The sequence below is a fragment of the Danio rerio genome, chromosome 20, assembly GCF_049306965.1.
Source record: "Danio rerio strain Tuebingen ecotype United States chromosome 20, GRCz12tu, whole genome shotgun sequence".
Taxonomy (NCBI): Eukaryota; Metazoa; Chordata; class Actinopteri; order Cypriniformes; family Danionidae; genus Danio; species Danio rerio.
In genome coordinates, this window is record NC_133195.1 from 6,696,569 (window position 1) to 6,715,000 (window position 18,432).

Sequence of the window (18,432 nt, forward strand, 5' to 3'; positions counted from 1 at the left end):
CTTGCCCCTTGCTTTAGTGTTCCCGTACAAAATTGACCGGTCTGTTTTAATGGTAGTGATGGCTTGTTCATGAACGATTCGGTCATTTTGAACGAATCTTCAATATGACGAAATAATCTTTAATATGAAGAAATAATATTATCAAACATACTGTGAAAATGTCCTTGCCCTGTTAAACATAATTTGGGAAATATTTAAAAATTAAAAATAAATAAATAAATAAATAAATAAATAAATAAATAAATAAATAAATAAATAAATAAATAAATAAATCAAAGGGGGCGAATAATTCTGACTTGTGCATTCAGGCACAAAAAAAGTACAATTCTAACTTTAATCAAGAATATTTTTACTGAATTAATACAATGAGGCCTATACAGTTTTTGTGCCTGAATACTGTTTCACTCCAGAAAATCACAAAGCACTGTTTATTTTACTTTTTTTCATTGCTCTATTGGAATTATTTTGCTTGCAATTTGTTTATTTTTTATACATGGTTTTCACCCCTACAAAATCACAGCAATCGATCCAAATTTATGATTAATGATAAATTAATTCTTACCAAATAGAGCTATTCAAGTCATATGTTAAAGTTGTATTCACTTCGCAATATATATTGCAGAAAAACGAAATATCGCAGATTTTTTTAGTATCGTTCAGCCCTAATTCTTTACTATAAATGTGCCCAGCAAAATGTTTTTAGATGTTTTAATTTAAACAATTAAATTATTACAAAAAAAAATAAATAAATAAATGTGTTACCAAAAACAAATCACATTTTAGTCTTCTGTAAATCTTGGTAAATTTTTAGGAAAATCTTTTTTTTTTGCAATAGATAATAGTATTTTAAAATATGCCTTCATAAATTATATATGTTAAACCATTTCATAAGATGGTTTTCACAAAACCGAAAAAATGTAATCTCCCTCAAACCTTTTTGACTTTGTTCTATCAAAAAAAAAAACACACTACTGGTCAAATGTTTGAGGTCAGAAGGATTTTTAAATGTTTTAAGTACAAATTGTAAAATTGTGAAATGTTATTGCATTATAAAATAACCATTCAAAAGTAGTTTATTATTTAATAATTTATTTCAGGGATTTTAAAGATGAATTTTCAGCTTCATTACTCCAGTCTTCAGAGTTACACGATCCTTCAGAAATCACTCCATTATTATTATTATTATTATTATTATTATTATTATTATTATTATTGTTACTATTGTTATTAATATTATTATTAACATTGTTATAATAATAACAAATAATAAAATCAATAATGCCTGGAGTAATCATTTAATTCGAAACTACATACAATAAGAAAGCAGTTATTTGAAATTTTAACAAATATTTAATAATTTAACAATTTCTTTACATTTAATACATGTCGCCTTGAAAAAAAAATATTTTTCTTAAAAAAATAAATAAATAAAAAAAATACAAGACAAAAAAAACCTTGACCCCTAACTTTTGACCAGTAGGGTAATTAGAAAAACAGATTTTTTTTTTTTTTTACAAAAAATGCATATATTTTGCAGAAGTAATTTGTTTTTTGTGGGTCAAAATATTCTTGTAAATGATTTTTTTTTCTCTATGATTGTCCAATAGGGGGCAGCAGATACACATGTCCTTCATGTCCTGAAATAGTATTTTTTCCTCTGTGAAAATGTTGTGTTATTTTTAAATACATTTTCATTAAAATAACAGGTTCCTTATGAACACATATTGAATGAAAAAAAAAAACATGTTCAAAACCAATAGCTAAACGTTCCTTATTTTCTTAATTAAATCACATTTAAAGGTATAGTTCACCGTACACTCAATGGTTACGTTTTTAACATTTTACTAAACATCATCTTATGTGTTCAACTGAAGAATGAAACTATTTGGGACAACTGGAAGATGACTAAATTACGACAGAATTTTAGTTTTTAAGTGAACTACAGTTAAAGTCAGAATTATTAGCCCTCCTCTTTGAATTTTTTTCTTTTTTAAATATTTCCCAAATTATGTTTAACAGAGCATGGAAAGTTTCACAGTGTGTCTGATAATATTTTTTCTTCTGGAGAAAGTCTTATTTGTTTTATTTCGGCTACAATAAAAGCAGTTTTTAATTTTTTAAACACCATTTTAAGGACAAAATTATTAGCCCTTTTAGGCTATATATTGGTTTCAATAGTCTACAGAACAAACCATCATTATACAATAACTCGCATAATTACCCTAACATGCCTAGTTAACCTAATTAACCTAGTTCAGCCTTTAAATGTCACTTTAAGCTGTGTAGAAGTGTCTTGAAAAATATCCAGTCAAATATTATTTACTGTCATCATGAAAAAGATAAAATAAATCAGTTAATAAAGATGAGTTTTTTGAATTATTATGTTTAGGAATGTGTTAAAAAAAAAACCTTCTCTACGTTAAACAGAAATTGGGGAAAAAATAAACAGTGGGGCGAATGATTCTGACTTCAACTGTGTATAGAGCTGTTTTCCAAATTGTCATTGACAAGCATAATCTCATAACCCTAGATGCAATGTAGGAATTCACACGCTGCTAATATTTAACTATTATGACCCACCTACAGTCTGTGCATGGAAATAAAAAAACACAGGAGCTCGCATACTTTCATCAGTTACTTTGAAATCAAATAATTATATGATGGCTATATTTTATGGCACAAAACTTTAATATTAGGTCTTGCTTTTCCAACACTCACAGAAAAAAGTAGCAGCTATCATTACTACTACTATGTCTTCTGTGTGACTCAGTTTTTTTTCTTCTTAGTAACAGGGAGGTGTGTTTCCCTGCTACTGTTTCTTTACTCATGCTTACCACACAACAAGTGCAGCACAACGACCAAAGTACATGTGAGCTCAGTCTCAGCCCAGACAATGCCTTTCGCTGCCTTTCTTTTCTCTTTTCATATTCACAGGCAGACAGAAGAGTCCTGAGAGGAGATTTCAGACGGGTGAGTTTTTCTCTATTTATATATATATATATATATATATATATATATATATATAATTATGTTTGATAAAGAGAATGCTGTAAATATGCTATTTGACTTGAATGCCCTTTTTAAATGGATCTAGTGTGGAGGTTGAAGGTCAGACAGGTTAAGGATTAATCGTACTGTTGATAAGTGACCAGACGCACGTACACTTACAAAGGGAGCACATGGTGGAGGTGTGCAGGGCTGAAAGTGAAGGTAAATGAACTTTGAGAAATCCGATCTGGTGTGAACTGGGGACGCGGTTAGCACAAGTGTTTAAAAGCAGACATTTATACACATATATAAGTGTCTTATATAGACATATATAAGTGTGTTAACAGGAAGCAATTTATAGTGAGATGTAAATAGAAATGAGAAGTCTTTTCTGTTGCTTTGTGTTGTCCTTAGGTGTGTTCACTTTTTGTCAGGTCACCTCACAATAGAAATGGTCTGATTGGATAGTTTTGAGTCTTACTTCAGTTCAGTGAATCTGTTTTGCCTTTCCAGTGTCACATGGTTTGGGTCAGAAGAATGTCACTTAAGAAACTCGCAGGCTGTCATGTGTTCATGCAGTGGAAGATGCGTGGTCTTGCGCTGCAGGGGGCTTGGTCGAAAATAGTGTGTAAATAATCAAACCTAAAAAAAAAGTTTTTTTAGCATTGTATTGTTGATTTAATTTATATAAATGATTTTTAATGACTAGTAAACTGTCTCTTCTTTTAAATTCCAATCGGTGGGACCAATATTGGTACTCCATATTGGTGGAAAAATCATTATAGTAGTCATTTAGCATGTATTATATTAGTCATTTATTAATAATGCATGTATTAATGTATTAAATATATATGAATTGTTCTTTATTAAAATATATTTTAAAACTAGGGGTTGGACAAATTGTTAGAGTAGAGGCAAATATTAAAGGGGACCTATTATGCCCATTTTTACAAGAGATAAAATAAGTCTCTGATGTCCCCATAGTGTTTGTGACGTTTTAGCTCATAATACCCCAAAAGTAATGTTTTATAAGTCTTTGAAACTCCCCCTTTTAGGCTTTGATCCTAATTATGCCATTTTGGTGACTGTTGCTTTAAATTTAAAGCGATCGTCATTGGTGGGTGGGGTTTTCCCCCATAGATGACATGTACGAAGGGAGAATGTTTCTGCAGACTTTTTTAATGAAGTGTGGTTATAAAACAATTGAATTAATTGATTGCTTTTGTTTACATGAAGAAATCTGAGTTACAAGTGAAACAATAATTCTAATAAACAGTTATATTTAAAATTTAAATAGTTTTTTGTCTTGCATTTGATTTTAAGATCATGATTTTCGAAAGAATTACATTGCTTTGTAAATATTTATTATTACCATTTGAAGAGTCTCACCATACAGTTTTACAGTTTTGCTTGGACCTGAAAGCCACTTTGTGTAACCTCACACTTAACAAGCGGATACTGCTCAGTGAGTGCTGTCTTTTGCATGAGACGTTAAACTGAGGTCTTGAAACTCTGTGGTCGTTAAAAATCCCAAATTGGCCAAATTTGCCCACTGGCCTCTGTCCATCATGCCCTCCTAACCCTCCCCATATCATAATTTTCATCACTCTGGGCTGCGTCCGAAACCGCATACTTCCATACTATACAGTACGGTAAAATCAGTATGCGAGCTGAGTAGTATGTCCGAATTCATAGAATTCGAAAATCAGTAGGCAAGGAGTACCCGGATGACTTACTACTTCCGGCGAGATTCTGAAGTGCGCATCCCATGCACGCTACGCTATCCCATGATGCCCTGTGAGAGAAATCATGAATGGAAGTGAGGCGACGCAACTGACGCAGGTAGGTAACGTGACCATGACAAAATGGCGGATGTAGTACGTACGAATTCCATTCATACTTTTCACATTCATACTGTATAGAACGTACTTTTCTAACGGCCGAGTAGTACGTTTAAATTCAAATGCAGTACCTACTGAGTAGTAGGCGGTTTCGGATGCAGCTTCTGTCTCCTCTCCACAAATCAGCTGGTGTGCGGTCTGGTGCAATATGGCTGCCATCACTTCATCCAGGTGGATGCTGCACACTGGTACTGAATGAGGAGATTATTATAATCACACACTGTTGCCACACAACTGTGTTTAAACACCATATATATATACATATATATGTGTATGTGTATGATTTTTGCATAATTTAAGACAAAATTTCATCTGGACAAGATTTTAACAGATTTGTGCGTGTTAAACATCAATGAAGACAACTTAAGCAACTGCTAGTTTTAATTAAAGGGAATAACTGGCTAATTTTTAGGTTTTCTCTCCTGTTTTCCTCCTACTTCCGAGTTTAAAATCTACATTATATGGGGTGGTGGTGTAGCATAGGACTGCGAGTTTTACAATGATGTGCCAGTTTCTAATTATTATTCATAAGACTTGAGTTTTCTTATCCTATTAGAAGAGTGGCTTTAACTTTCATGACTCTTTAATTAGTATTTTACGCTGCACTGTGATCTATAATAGTGTTTTTAATATGCCATAAAATTATTCTTATCCTAAGTATGTCTGGAATTTCTATGTGTATAAACTTTTGCTATGCCTTTTTTTTGTGGGTATCTTCTCTAAAATTAATTACATGATTGGAGTGTGTAGTGATGGGATGGAGGAGTTGTTTTGATGTTTGAAAACCCCATTTCCTCTTTGACTCATGTGACTCTTGTATCACAGTATTGTAATGTGAAGGAAACTCGTCTTGTACAGGAAAAGAGACACTCTGTGGAATGAATAGGGGAAGTGTCCTTGCTGTGAAAGAGAGAATGTGAAAGCTTGTGACTCTGCGTTCCTGATAAGGGAAGTGGTTGCTTGATTAGGTCGAGGTTTCAGTTTCACTTGTATGTTTGTAATGTTGCTTGTAATGGATAGCTTTTTCCCCCGATTTATAGTTTATTAATCCTTTGATAGAAAATTGATTGAAGGAAATAAAAGGGGGGAAGAGGGGTGTGATGTTATGATGTGGAGTGATAGGCTTGGTCCTGTGGTCGGTAATATAAGCTAGTGTCTTGTTGGTATTGTCTTGTCTTTTCATAGAAATTAGATCGATTTAGTTTAGCTGAGCATGAGACTTATAAAGTGAGAAGGTGCATATCTGTTCCATTGAGCAAGCAGTGTGGAGTGGCTAGCGTAAAATAAATGTTGACTAGTTTAAAATGAAATGGTTTGTCTTTATTGTTTAACCGGCAGTGAACATAATGCAGACAACCTCTAAGTAACTGGTAGTGAGGGTAGTGGAGAAGTCCTCCAAGTGACCAGTGGAGATGTTTATGATGTTTTCCCAGTGACCAACAGGTAATTTTTGTAGTATCGTTCGTTGTTGTGTGGGAAGAAGAAGACAGGGTCAGCGATATCAGGTAAATAATATACTTTTATTTTTCAATGCACAACACGTGTAGCAGTTCAGGTGTGTGTGTGCTCTCTCCTCTCCCCGGCTGCTCCTTCTCTTCTCCTTAAGAAGGGTGTCTCTCCGGCTCAATCACTAGAACAAACAGGTGTTCTTTATTATTTCTGATTGGCCTGCTGATTAGCTGCCAGGCTCTGAGCATGCTCTCCCCCCTCATTGGGTGTTCGATCATGCTTACCTCTCCACAATGTTATTAAGAGGAGATGTCCTCAGAAAAATCGAGATGTCCTTAGAGTGAACAGCAATAAACATTATGAAAAGATTGTAATGGAGACACCTGCGGTGCGTATGAAGGTAAATCAGTTGCGAAACTCGAGAGCTTGCAAATGTAAATGTGAGCACTTGTGATAATAATATTTGTATGTGTAGGTTGAAATGTACACTTACAGCTCTGATGTGAACAGCTGAAATCCTCGATTTGCACACACACACAACAATCCACACACTTGTGTTTTAAATTTGAAGTTGCAGATTAATAGTTGTGTATTTGTAAAATGTCATTCACAAATACAAAGTGACAGACACACGTGTGCACGGCAAATTTGACTGCATCTTCGCTCTACAACCACAGGTCGGCACTCACAACCTCTCAGATTCGTCAGTACAACTACAAATCTCCCGCGCTCTGACTTTTGCTACACATCTCCCGCGATCTCTGTAGCAGAACTCATCTGTGCACTCGCAGATGCAGAGGCGTGAGCAGCGCTGGGCAGGGGAGGGGCGGGGCTGGTGTAAAGCTGTTTGATTGGCTGATGCCTGACCAATGAACAATGCCAGCAGCCAACAGGACTGAGGTGCAAAATAATCATTTCCCACGATTATTTTATTATTTAGGGTTTATTTAAACTCTTTTCTGAAGAGATTCTTGTTAAAAATAATAAATTCTGTGGAAATGTACATACCAGTAAAAGAGCAGCAAAGCCAGTTTATTGGCTAGAGCCAGCCAATGAGATGGGGCGTTTCTGTTTGTCAGGACACAGGGCAGCTCACGTTGTTGGAGGCCTCGAGCAATCAGAGGGTAAGTTATGATTTTTAATAATTATCTATATGTTCAATACTGTTAGCTAAGCTAAGGACTGTGCTGGGTGCTTCTCTTGTTTGTTTCTTATATAAGAAAACAGTTATGAGTTATCTAGGAGCTGCTTTCAATCATGTTATATGGTTCTAAAGATACGATTCAACCCACATGAAATAAGAAGTTGTAATAGTATTTATAGTAAATAATAGTACGTTTTTGAACCATACTAACTATAGTAAACTGTATTATACAGTATATATTGCAGTATCTACAACTTTGTTAATGAATGCAACAGCACACTGTAATATTAACTAGCATGAACTTTAATAAATTGAAGTATACTTGTATGTATATATATATATATATATATATATATATATATATATATATATATATATATATATATATATATATATATATAGCTTAAATTTGAAAAAATTGAAATATAGCTATCTGTTTAAAACTAAACATTCTAATGCCATTTATTATGCAAATATCAAGTTGAAAAAAATCTGTTAAGAACACGTATTTATATGTAAAACCTAATACATTTTAAAGCAGTTTCATTTCTTTCTAATTTTTACATCTACATGCATTACATCTGATTTAGGTCCACAACTTGCATCCTTCAACATGATATGTGTGTTCAAAGGAAGAGCAACTAGGTGAGGGAGACAGTGTCCATCGCTCGGCTGAGGGTCCACTTTGAGCATCTCATCTGCAGGGTTAAGCAACATAAGCTGAACAGTCATCATCTCTCTCTATTACAGCGAGCATCAACCAGCTTTACACAATGGCTTGCTTTCTGACCATTAGTTAAGGCTTGAGCAAAGTATTAAAGAGGAGATAACATTTGATGGGTAATGATGAAGTTGGATTTACCACCTCCATCTCATTATGAACAAGGAAAAACCCTGAAATATTTCAATACAAGTAACTAGACATTTGCACTGCACTTATTTGGACTGTAAATTTTATTTGACAAATTACATTCCCTTACAGAACAGGTGTCAAACTCAGTTCCTGGAGGGCTGCAGCTTTGCAAAGTTTAGTTCTAACCCTAATTAAACACACCTGATCAAACTAATTGAGTCCTTCAGGTTTGTTTGAAACTTTCACTTAAGTGTGTTGAAGCAAGGTTGCAACTAAAAACGTGAAGGGTTACGGCCCTTCAGGAACTGAGTTTGACACCCCTGCCTTACAGTAAAGTGTAAAAATACTACATTAAACAATTATCAAAATAAAAGTTGTGTTTGTGGGTGAGTGTGTGTTTTGTTCAAATCTGTAGTCATCTTGGCAAGAAAAAAGAGAAAATAAAGTCGGCTTCCTCTTGAATGATCTGAATCATTTTGAAGTGTTTGTAGATGAGCTGGATCATCATGTCATCTTTAGCATAAATAACATCCTTTTCAAGCTATGCAGCTTCTCTGAGTTCCTCATCGACTTGAAACATGCTGATCTCTCCTGTCACTCCATCCTTACAGGAAACTGAGAAATAACCTATAGTTAGTAACGTTCATAATTAAAAAAGTGATATAAAGGACACACTGTACACAAACATGTAAATAGATAGATGGATAGATAGATATGATGCAGGTTATAATAACAAAAACCTGTATGATCTGTAAGAAACTGAAACGCCTAGTGTTATTTTTAATTGCTATTAATGTGTGTGTGTGTGTGTGTGTGTAAATATACTTCAATTTATTAAAGTTCATGCTAGTTAATACTACAGTGTGCTGTTGCATTCATTAACAAAGTTGTAGATACTGCAATATATACTGTATAATACAGTTTACTATAGTTAGTATGGTTCAAAAACGTACTATTATTTACTATAAATACTATTACAACTTCTTATTTCATGTGGGTTGAATCGTATCTTTAGAACCATATAACATGATTGAAAGCAGCTCCTAGATAACTCATAACTGTTTTCTTATATAAGAAACAAACAAGAGAAGCACCCAGCACAGTCCTTAGCTTAGCTAACAGTATTGAACATATAGATAATTATTAAAAATCATAACTTACCCTCTGATTGCTCGAGGCCTCCAACAACGTGAGCTGCCCTGTGTCCTGACAAACAGAAACGCCCCATCTCATTGGCTGGCTCTAGCCAATAAACTGGCTTTGCTGCTCTTTTACTGGTATGTACATTTCCACAGAATTTATTATTTTTAACAAGAATCTCTTCAGAAAAGAGTTTAAATAAACCCTAAATAATAAAATAATCGTGGGAAATGATTATTTTGCACCTCAGTCCTGTTGGCTGCTGGCATTGTTCATTGGTCAGGCATCAGCCAATCAAACAGCTTTACACCAGCCCCGCCCCTCCCCTGCCCAGCGCTGCTCACGCCTCTGCATCTGCGAGTGCACAGATGAGTTCTGCTACAGAGATCGCGGGAGATGTGTAGCAAAAGTCAGAGCGCGGGAGATTTGTAGTTGTACTGACGAATCTGAGAGGTTGTGAGTGCCGACCTGTGGTTGTAGAGCGAAGATGCAGTCAAATTTGCCGTGCACACGTGTGTCTGTCACTTTGTATTTGTGAATGACATTTTACAAATACACAACTATTAATCTGCAACTTCAAATTTAAAACACAAGTGTGTGGATTGTTGTGTGTGTGTGCAAATCGAGGATTTCAGCTGTTCACATCAGAGCTGTAAGTGTACATTTCAACCTACACATACAAATATTATTATCACAAGTGCTCACATTTACATTTGCAAGCTCTCGAGTTTCGCAACTGATTTACTTTCATAGGTGCGCACCTGCCTCGGATCCCACGGAAGGAGCTCTGGACGATAAAAGGAGGAACGATGGGCAGAGGAAGCCGAGAGAGGACCGGGCCCGGACATATTTTACTTTTGCGGAGCTGCCGTCCTTTTGTTTTGGTTTAGTTACTGTTATTAATAAATAATTTAAACCTGCGTCGGTTCTCCGCCTCCTTCTTCCCGGCGGCCAAAGGGCCGTGAACTTCATTACAGTGGTGCCGAAGCCCGGGAGAAGGAGGGACGCGTTGTCCAGATGCCCTCGCCGCTGAGATAGGGGGCGAGTGTTCGGGAGTTAACCCGAGTGGGGGAGAAACCCGTTCGTCTGCCCAGAGTGCCGGGGCGGCCTGAGGCTGGCGAGGAAAGGATCTGCCTGCTGCCGTCTCCCAGCATGGGGAGGAGCAGGGGACGCAGGGCGCACCACCGGAGGGGAAAGTGCTGAAGGGAGCCATCCCACAGAACCCGAGGGAGTCGCTGCGATCCGCCATGATGCCAGAGCCTGCATCCATCCACCGATGCGGGAGCGGAGCAGGAGACCAGAGATGTCGCCAGCCAGCCAGGAGAACCGCCGCCGGACGCCAGAAGACGGACGGGTGGATAGATTCCTCCACAGGGCTCCCAGCACGTCGTCGCATCTCTCAGCTGGTGGAGGACCGAGTGGCAGCGTGTCTGGAGAACCGAACCCCAATTTTTTTTTTTTTTTTCCCTCTCTCCCCTTTCTCGGTCTACTCTCTTTCCTCTTTTTTTTCCATCTCCTTTTCTCTCTGCCCGTCTCATATAGGTCTCTCGGGTGTCCGGTATAGAACAATATGAAGGGAACATAATGGAGATGTTCACCCAGTGACCAACAGAAAATTTTATGTAGAGGACACAATGAAGACGTTCTTCAAGTGAACGATGGACAATAAAATGAAGAGAACGTAATGGAGAAGCTCTCCCTTGATCAATAGAAAATGTTATGAAAAGGACGTGATATAGACGTCCTCTAAGTGATCAGTGGAGATTGTTAGTAATGGAACATTGTGGAGATGTTCACTCAGTGACCAACAGAAAATGTTATTAAGAGGAGATGCTCGCAGAAAAATCAAGACGTCCTTAGAGTAAACGGCAAAAAACATTATGAAAAGATTGTAATGGAGACATCCTCCAAATAAACAAGAGAGTAAGTTACCAAGAGGACGTAATGGAGATGTCCTCCAAGTGTCCGGCAGAGAACAATATGAGGGGAACATAATGGAGATGTTCACCCAGTGACCAACAGAAAATTTTATGTAGAGGACATAATGAAGACGTCCTTCAAGTGACCGATGGACAACGAAATGAAGAGAACTTAATGAAGAAGTTCTCCCTTGATCAATATTAAAAAATGTTATGAAAAGGACGTAATATAGATGTCCTCTGAGTGATTGGTAGAGAACGTTATGAATAGACCTTAATGGAGACGTAATACTCCAAGTGACTGGCAAAGAATGTTATGATTTTGATTATATCACAACCCCAACCCCCATTTTTTTTCTTGGACTGCAACCAAAGGGGTGCTGCATCTTACGATGGTAATGTTGGCCTATAGAATGGAGGAACTATGATGTCATTTCGTAGGCCAGACAGCTATATATATCCAGAATAGTTTTATATTGAATTTAGGTTATCATTTATTTATTTTTTCATATTTTTTACACATGCCATTTTATGGTGTAGTTGAGTTATTGTGTAGTAAATAGATTAAGAAGTAATAATAAATAAAAAAATGTAAATCTCCTTATGTACAGTAATTGCTCTGAAAAATAATAAAAGTAAAAAACATATATATATTTCCTCATGTAAGTTCTCTTTAAAAGTATGGGGTCCTTATATTTTCTTGGCGAAACACTCAGGTGTGCTCTATTGGATTGAGGTCTGGTGACTGTGGAGGACATTTGAGTACATTGACCTATTCCAGAAACTAGTCTAAGATGATTTGCACTTTATGACATGGCGCGTTATCCTGCTAGAAGTAGCCATAAGAAGATGTCTTTTTCGGAGCATTCTCTGTAAACCCTAGAGATGGTTGTGCATGAAAATCCCAGTAGATCAGCAGTTTCTGAAACACTCAGACCAGCCCACCTGGCACCAACAACCATGCCACGTTCAAAGTCACTTAAATCACCTTTCTTCTCCATTCTGGTGCTGTGTTTGAACTGCAGCAGATCGTCTTGACCATGTCTACATGCCTAAATGCATTGGGTTGCTGCAATGTGATTGGCTGATTAGACATTTGTATTAACGAGCAGTTGGACATAATAAAGTGGCTAAGTGTATTTCCTAAATGTAATTTTCCACTATACTATTAAATATAAAACTTAAAATTAAAATCATGACTTATATGTAGATAAGGTTATGCAAAAACTTCAGCATGCCTAATTGCAAGCGTCCAAGTTCTTAACAAAGCCCTACTGTTACTGTGTTATGCCGGCAGTTTTATCTGGTGCCAATCTTCCACGGATGCTTGCAGATTTGCTCATCCCTACATGCCAAAGCAAATGCTTGCAAAGAGCCCTGCACATTATTGAACTGAAGCCAGTCTGGTCCTCTTCGCAGATCTCCTCACATGAGGGAACACTATTGTGATGGCGGAGGGATCTGAATTTGACCTGAACTACATAACCGAGCGCGTCATTGGCATCACTTTTCACCAGTCCTGCACAGAGCAGACATACCAGCACAACCTGTCCAGAATCACTCAGCTGCTGCAGTCTAAACATGCTGATCGATACATGGTGAGGAGACCAGAAAAACAAACACAAATCAGATGTCAGAGTATGTCTGTTACTGTTGGGCTCACATTAAACAAAATGTCTATTTTCCTGCGCGCAGGTCATCAATTTATCTGAACACAGCGATGATCTCTGCAGGATGAATCACAGGGTAAAGTTTATCAATGTGACTTTCTGATGCGTGAAGGAGTTTGTAAAGCTTTGATGATTTTGATAAGAAGTCTTGTATACTCACCAAAGCTGTTATTATTTGATCAAATATACAGTAAAGACTGTTATATTGTGTATATGTTGTGTAACAGTTTTCGGTCCCACTTTATATTAAGTGTCCTTAACTACTATGTACTTCCATCAAAAAAATAAATACAATGTACTTACTGTGTTTATGGTGTATTTGAGAACACTTGTGGTGCTTTTGAGTTGGGATAGGGGTTGGGTTATGAACAGGTTTGGTGGTATGGGTAGGTTTAAGGGTGGGTTAAGGTGTAAGGGATGGTCAACATTGTATTTACAAATGTAATTACAAAAGTTAATTACAGATGTAATTGCATAGTTATTTAATCGAGCATAAGTACACAGTAAATACATGTATTTAAACAATAAGTACATTGTAACAAACTATTAGGTCTTGTGTAAGTACATATTAGTTAAGTCCACTTAATATAAAGTGGGACCCAGTTTTCTATATTGTTTGTTTAAATTGAATTTAAGTGTATTAATTGAATCCATTTTATTTCTGTGAATCAAATCATGTGTCTTTTTTTCTACTCTTCAGTGTCACATGATCTTTCAGAATTGATTAATTTGTTGATTTAATTCTACCTGAATATGTGACCCTGGACCTCAAAACCATTCTAAAGTTGCACAGTGAATAGGTCAAAGTGATTGACTTTTATTTTTTATGGCAGAAATCATTGGAATATTAAGTAAAGATCATGTTCTGCGAAAATCTTTTGTAAATTTGACTGCTAAGAACTTTAATTTGAACAACCTTAAATGTGATTTTCTCAATATTTTTTGAAAAGTCAGATTCCAGATTATCAATAGCTTTACCTTGACCACAAATTATATACAGTATACATCTGTTTAGCTTTCATGTAATACATACATCTAAAAAAAAGCTCCTGGTACAACTCAACAATTCATTTCCATTGTGAACAAGTCAAAATAAAACTGAAAATGTATTATTTAGACAATACTATGTGTTAAATAAGACTTGGTCCAACATGATGGTGAATCACAAAATCCCTATTTGTATTAAATCTACAAAGCTCGTTCAGGGTCACATTAATTTCGGTCACACTTTACAATAAGGTTCATTAGTTAAGTAATGCATTTACTAACATGAACAAACAATGAACAATACATTTACTACTTAATTTTTTCATGTTAGTTAACATTAGTTAATGAAAATACAGTAGTTCATTGTTAGTTCATGTTAACTCATGGTGCATTAACTAATGTTAACAAGCATGGACTTGGATGTTAATAATGCACTAGTAAATTTTCAATTATGATTAATAAATGCTGTACATGATTAGTTCATGTTAGTAAATGCATTAACTAATGAACCCTATTGTAAAGTAATACCTTAATTTCTTACTGATTTCAAATATTTTTGCATGTTTAACTATGGACGTTAATTGTATGGAGCCAGAGCAGTCTCAAAAATAGTACATTTGCAAAAATAAAAGTCATACACACACACAGCACTATTCACAATTACACAATCCAATTCGTAAATTGAAAACACAATTTGTAAATTCACGAGTAAAAATCATAAAGATTTTCCTAAATTAATTGAATGTGTACATTTATGAATTGTGTTTAGAATTTTCTAATTGTGCGATGCGCATTTCTGAATTGGATTTGAATATATATATATATATATATATATATATATATATATATATATATATATATATATATATATATATATATATATATATATATATGAATTGTGTTTTGATTTTGTTTTGAAAATTACATATATATATATATATATATATATATATATATATATATAATGTTTGAATATATATATATATATATATATATATATATATATATATATATATATATATATATATATATATATATATATATATATATATTTATATATACATATATATATATATATATATATATATATATATATATATTTATATATACATATATATATATATATATATATATATATATATATATATATATATATATATATATATATTTATATATATATATATATATATATATATATATATATATATATATATATATATATATATATATATATATAATATTCAAAACAAAATCAAAACACAGTTCATATATATATCAATTTAAAAAAATATATTTATACAATTATAAATTAATAAAAATATTAAAATTATATACAATTATAATAACAAATAAATAATAGCAAATGTAATAATAAGTAAATAAGTACACAAAATAAAAATAAACTGTATAAAGATAAAATAATAGTAAAGTAAAAATAAAAAAGTACATAAATCATAAATCAAAAATTATAATAACAAATAAATAATAGCAAATATAATAATAAGTAAATAAGTACACAAAGTAACAATATACTGTTTAAAGATAAAATAATAGTAAAGTAAAAATAAAAAGTACATAAATCATAAATCATAAATCAAAAATTATAATAACAAATAAATAATAGCAAATATAATAATAAGTAAATAAGTACACAAAATGAAAATATACTGTATAAAGATAAAATAATAGTAAAGTAAAAATAAAAAAGTACATAAATCAAATTATGACATACAATAACTCAAAATGCAGCTTAAAGAAACATCAATAAAATCCAAGTAAGTCTAGACTTGACGAAAAGCCTCAGTGGATATATGAATGACACAGGTAAGGAATTCTAAGGGACTCATTACACTAATAATATTGTGTCACCCTTTCAAGGATGGGGGATGTCACTGATTCAGTTTACTAGTATATTTTTTTTCTGGCAACAAAAGCTAAAATGTCAAAATAAACAATTAGTGAATTTGTCAGGCAAACATCCAACCGGGAGATACAGTTGGATACAACTGTAGCTGAAGTCCAAACATACGGCTCATAAAAGTAATTACTTTTGACCAGTAAGCTCTAATAACAATTAAATAATAAATGGATGTAGTCTGCCACTTCTACTTTACATTTAAAACATAGTTATGAAATGAATTGACATATTTTTGAAATTTGTTTTAAATTTACGAATTGGATTTACATATTTTTGAACTGTGTTTTGAAATTACGAAATTCAATAAATATACAAATCCAATTCATAAGTTCAAAACACAACTCGTGAATATACATATCCAATTTGTGTTTTGAATTTACAAATCGGGTTTGTGTATTTTCCGTATTATTTTTGAGACTTATCTGGCTCCATATTATTTTCGCCATAGGGCAGACAGACAGACAGATTGATAATTACAGCTATTTCTCACAATTTCAGTTTTAGCTTGCTTTTTTTTTAAACTATGAGATCAAAAAGTTTAGTTATTTCATTTCAACAGTAGAAACATTGTAGATTATTAGAAATTGATTGACATTGACATCCATAGTAAGAAAAAATATATCTACTACAGCAGGGGACACCAACCCTGTTCCTGGAGAGCTACCTTCCTGCAGAATTCAGTCCCAACCCTGGTTAAACACACCTGAACCAATTAATAGTACTTAAAGCAGCACTTGATAATTACAAACAGGTGTGTTTGGTCAGGGTTGCAACTAAAATCTGCAGAAAGGTAGCTCTCCAGGAACAGGGTTGGTGACCTCTGTACTACAGTATGTCAGTCAATGTACTAGGTTCCAGCATTCTTCAAAGTAACTTTTTTGGTTTGTTCAAAAAACTTAAAACAGGTAAAGGTTTGAGGAAATAAGCTCCCACATAAATTTTCCTCTGATCTCTGTGTGTTAGGTTGTGGATTTGGGCTGGCCGGAGAGTCACGCTCCATCGCTCCATCTGCTGTGCTCAGTGTGTAAAAACATGGACAGCTGGCTCAGCGCACACCCTGACAATGTGCTGCTGCTCCACTGCAAAGTGAGATTTCAACTTCTCTGCATTTCGTTCTTAGGTTAGGAGTCCGCTATTAGTCTGCAGGACTCCATTTGGCTGGAATGTCACGCTTGGTTAACTTCTTCCTGTCTTTTTCATAGGGCAGCAAAGACAGGGTGGGTGTGGTAATATCCTCTTACATCCAACTATCTAGTGTTTCCACCAGGTACAACTCAACTATTCAATTCCATTGTTAACAAGTCCAAATAAAACTGACAATATATTATGTAGACAATACTATGTGTTAAATAAGACAGCTGCCTTCTCTAACAAGAAAACAAAACAAATCACTATGTTGTTACTATTTACTCAGTGTTATATTATTACAAACCTGTGACTTTCTGTGTCATTCCATCTTTAAAAAAATAAAAACACTGGTCTGAACGATTTGATCCATTCACAGGTATTCTTTAGTTAAAAACACACCGGAAGGGGAAAGAAATGATAAGAGCAGCCGTTCTTTGTTTCTCATTTGTTTTCTTTAATGGCATTTTTTTTTCTTACTGTCCACAAGGAATACATTTTAATGTGTAGACTGAAATTTAATAAAGTCAGACAAAGCTTGTCTTTTAATTGCTTTAAAGGGCCATGAAACCCCCCTGTTTCAGCAGGGTGTTTTCACACCTCTAGTTTAGAAAAAGTCAGGAAAGTGGGTGTGTCCAGCTCTGTTTAGGTGGGAGTGTCGGAGGAGGGAAAGAGGGAAGGTGCATATAAATTTGCATAAAAATGGGAGTGTCGGTTTGAGCATGCGCTGATTTTCACAGAGGCAAAACAAACACACAGATGCAGGGGAGAAAGACAGTGACTGTGTTATGTGGATATCAGTAATCAAATTATTTGCCAAATTATTAAATGGTGGACTTTAACTGCAGTTTGGTACTTTCATTCAAGAACATTTCATTCATGCCCCTCGTGACAAACAAGGTATTTGATTCGAGGAACTGCTGTAAGCGTGTATTTTTAATGCAATGTTTGATGCCACATGGCGAATGAGAGAAAAAAAACCTCTGCTTTTCTCTGTAACTTAGATTCACTCGGTAGGCAGCGTCAGAAAGCCGTGTGTGTTATTCCTGTCACAAAATGTGGTGAAAATCTCACACGACTGTAATTGTTTGATTGATCGTGTTTACATGTTTACACTCGGAGAGCAGCATTTAAAGCGGATCTTTTAGTCTATAATATTGTAGTGATATTAACGTACTGTAAACTTTTTTAACTTAGAAATCATTTGACTAAGGTCTGTCTTTAAACACTAAAAGAGTACTACTGACGATAAGAACTAACTTTGCCATCTGAATAAACAAACAAAGACCACTGATCGCTTACCAAATCTGAAGAGACAGGACAATCAGGGCCGGAGCA

The 18,432-nt window shown here is 34.5% G+C and overlaps 1 protein-coding gene across 5 annotated transcripts in view; it reads left to right on the plus strand.

The window, feature by feature from the left end:
• Positions 1-2,848: 2,848 nt before the first annotated feature.
• Positions 2,849-18,432, plus strand: part of tns3.2 (tensin 3, tandem duplicate 2) — a 118,584-nt gene continuing 103,000 nt past the window's right edge. The window contains exons 1-5 of one of the 5 annotated variants that reach the window (XM_068215549.2): positions 2,849-2,970; positions 12,814-12,992; positions 13,090-13,140; positions 16,933-17,055; positions 17,172-17,236. In XM_068215549.2, the coding sequence (XP_068071650.2) occupies positions 12,843-12,992; positions 13,090-13,140; positions 16,933-17,055; positions 17,172-17,236 (389 nt within the window). In that variant the 5' untranslated portion in view covers positions 2,849-2,970; positions 12,814-12,842. 5 annotated transcript variants of the gene reach the window in all.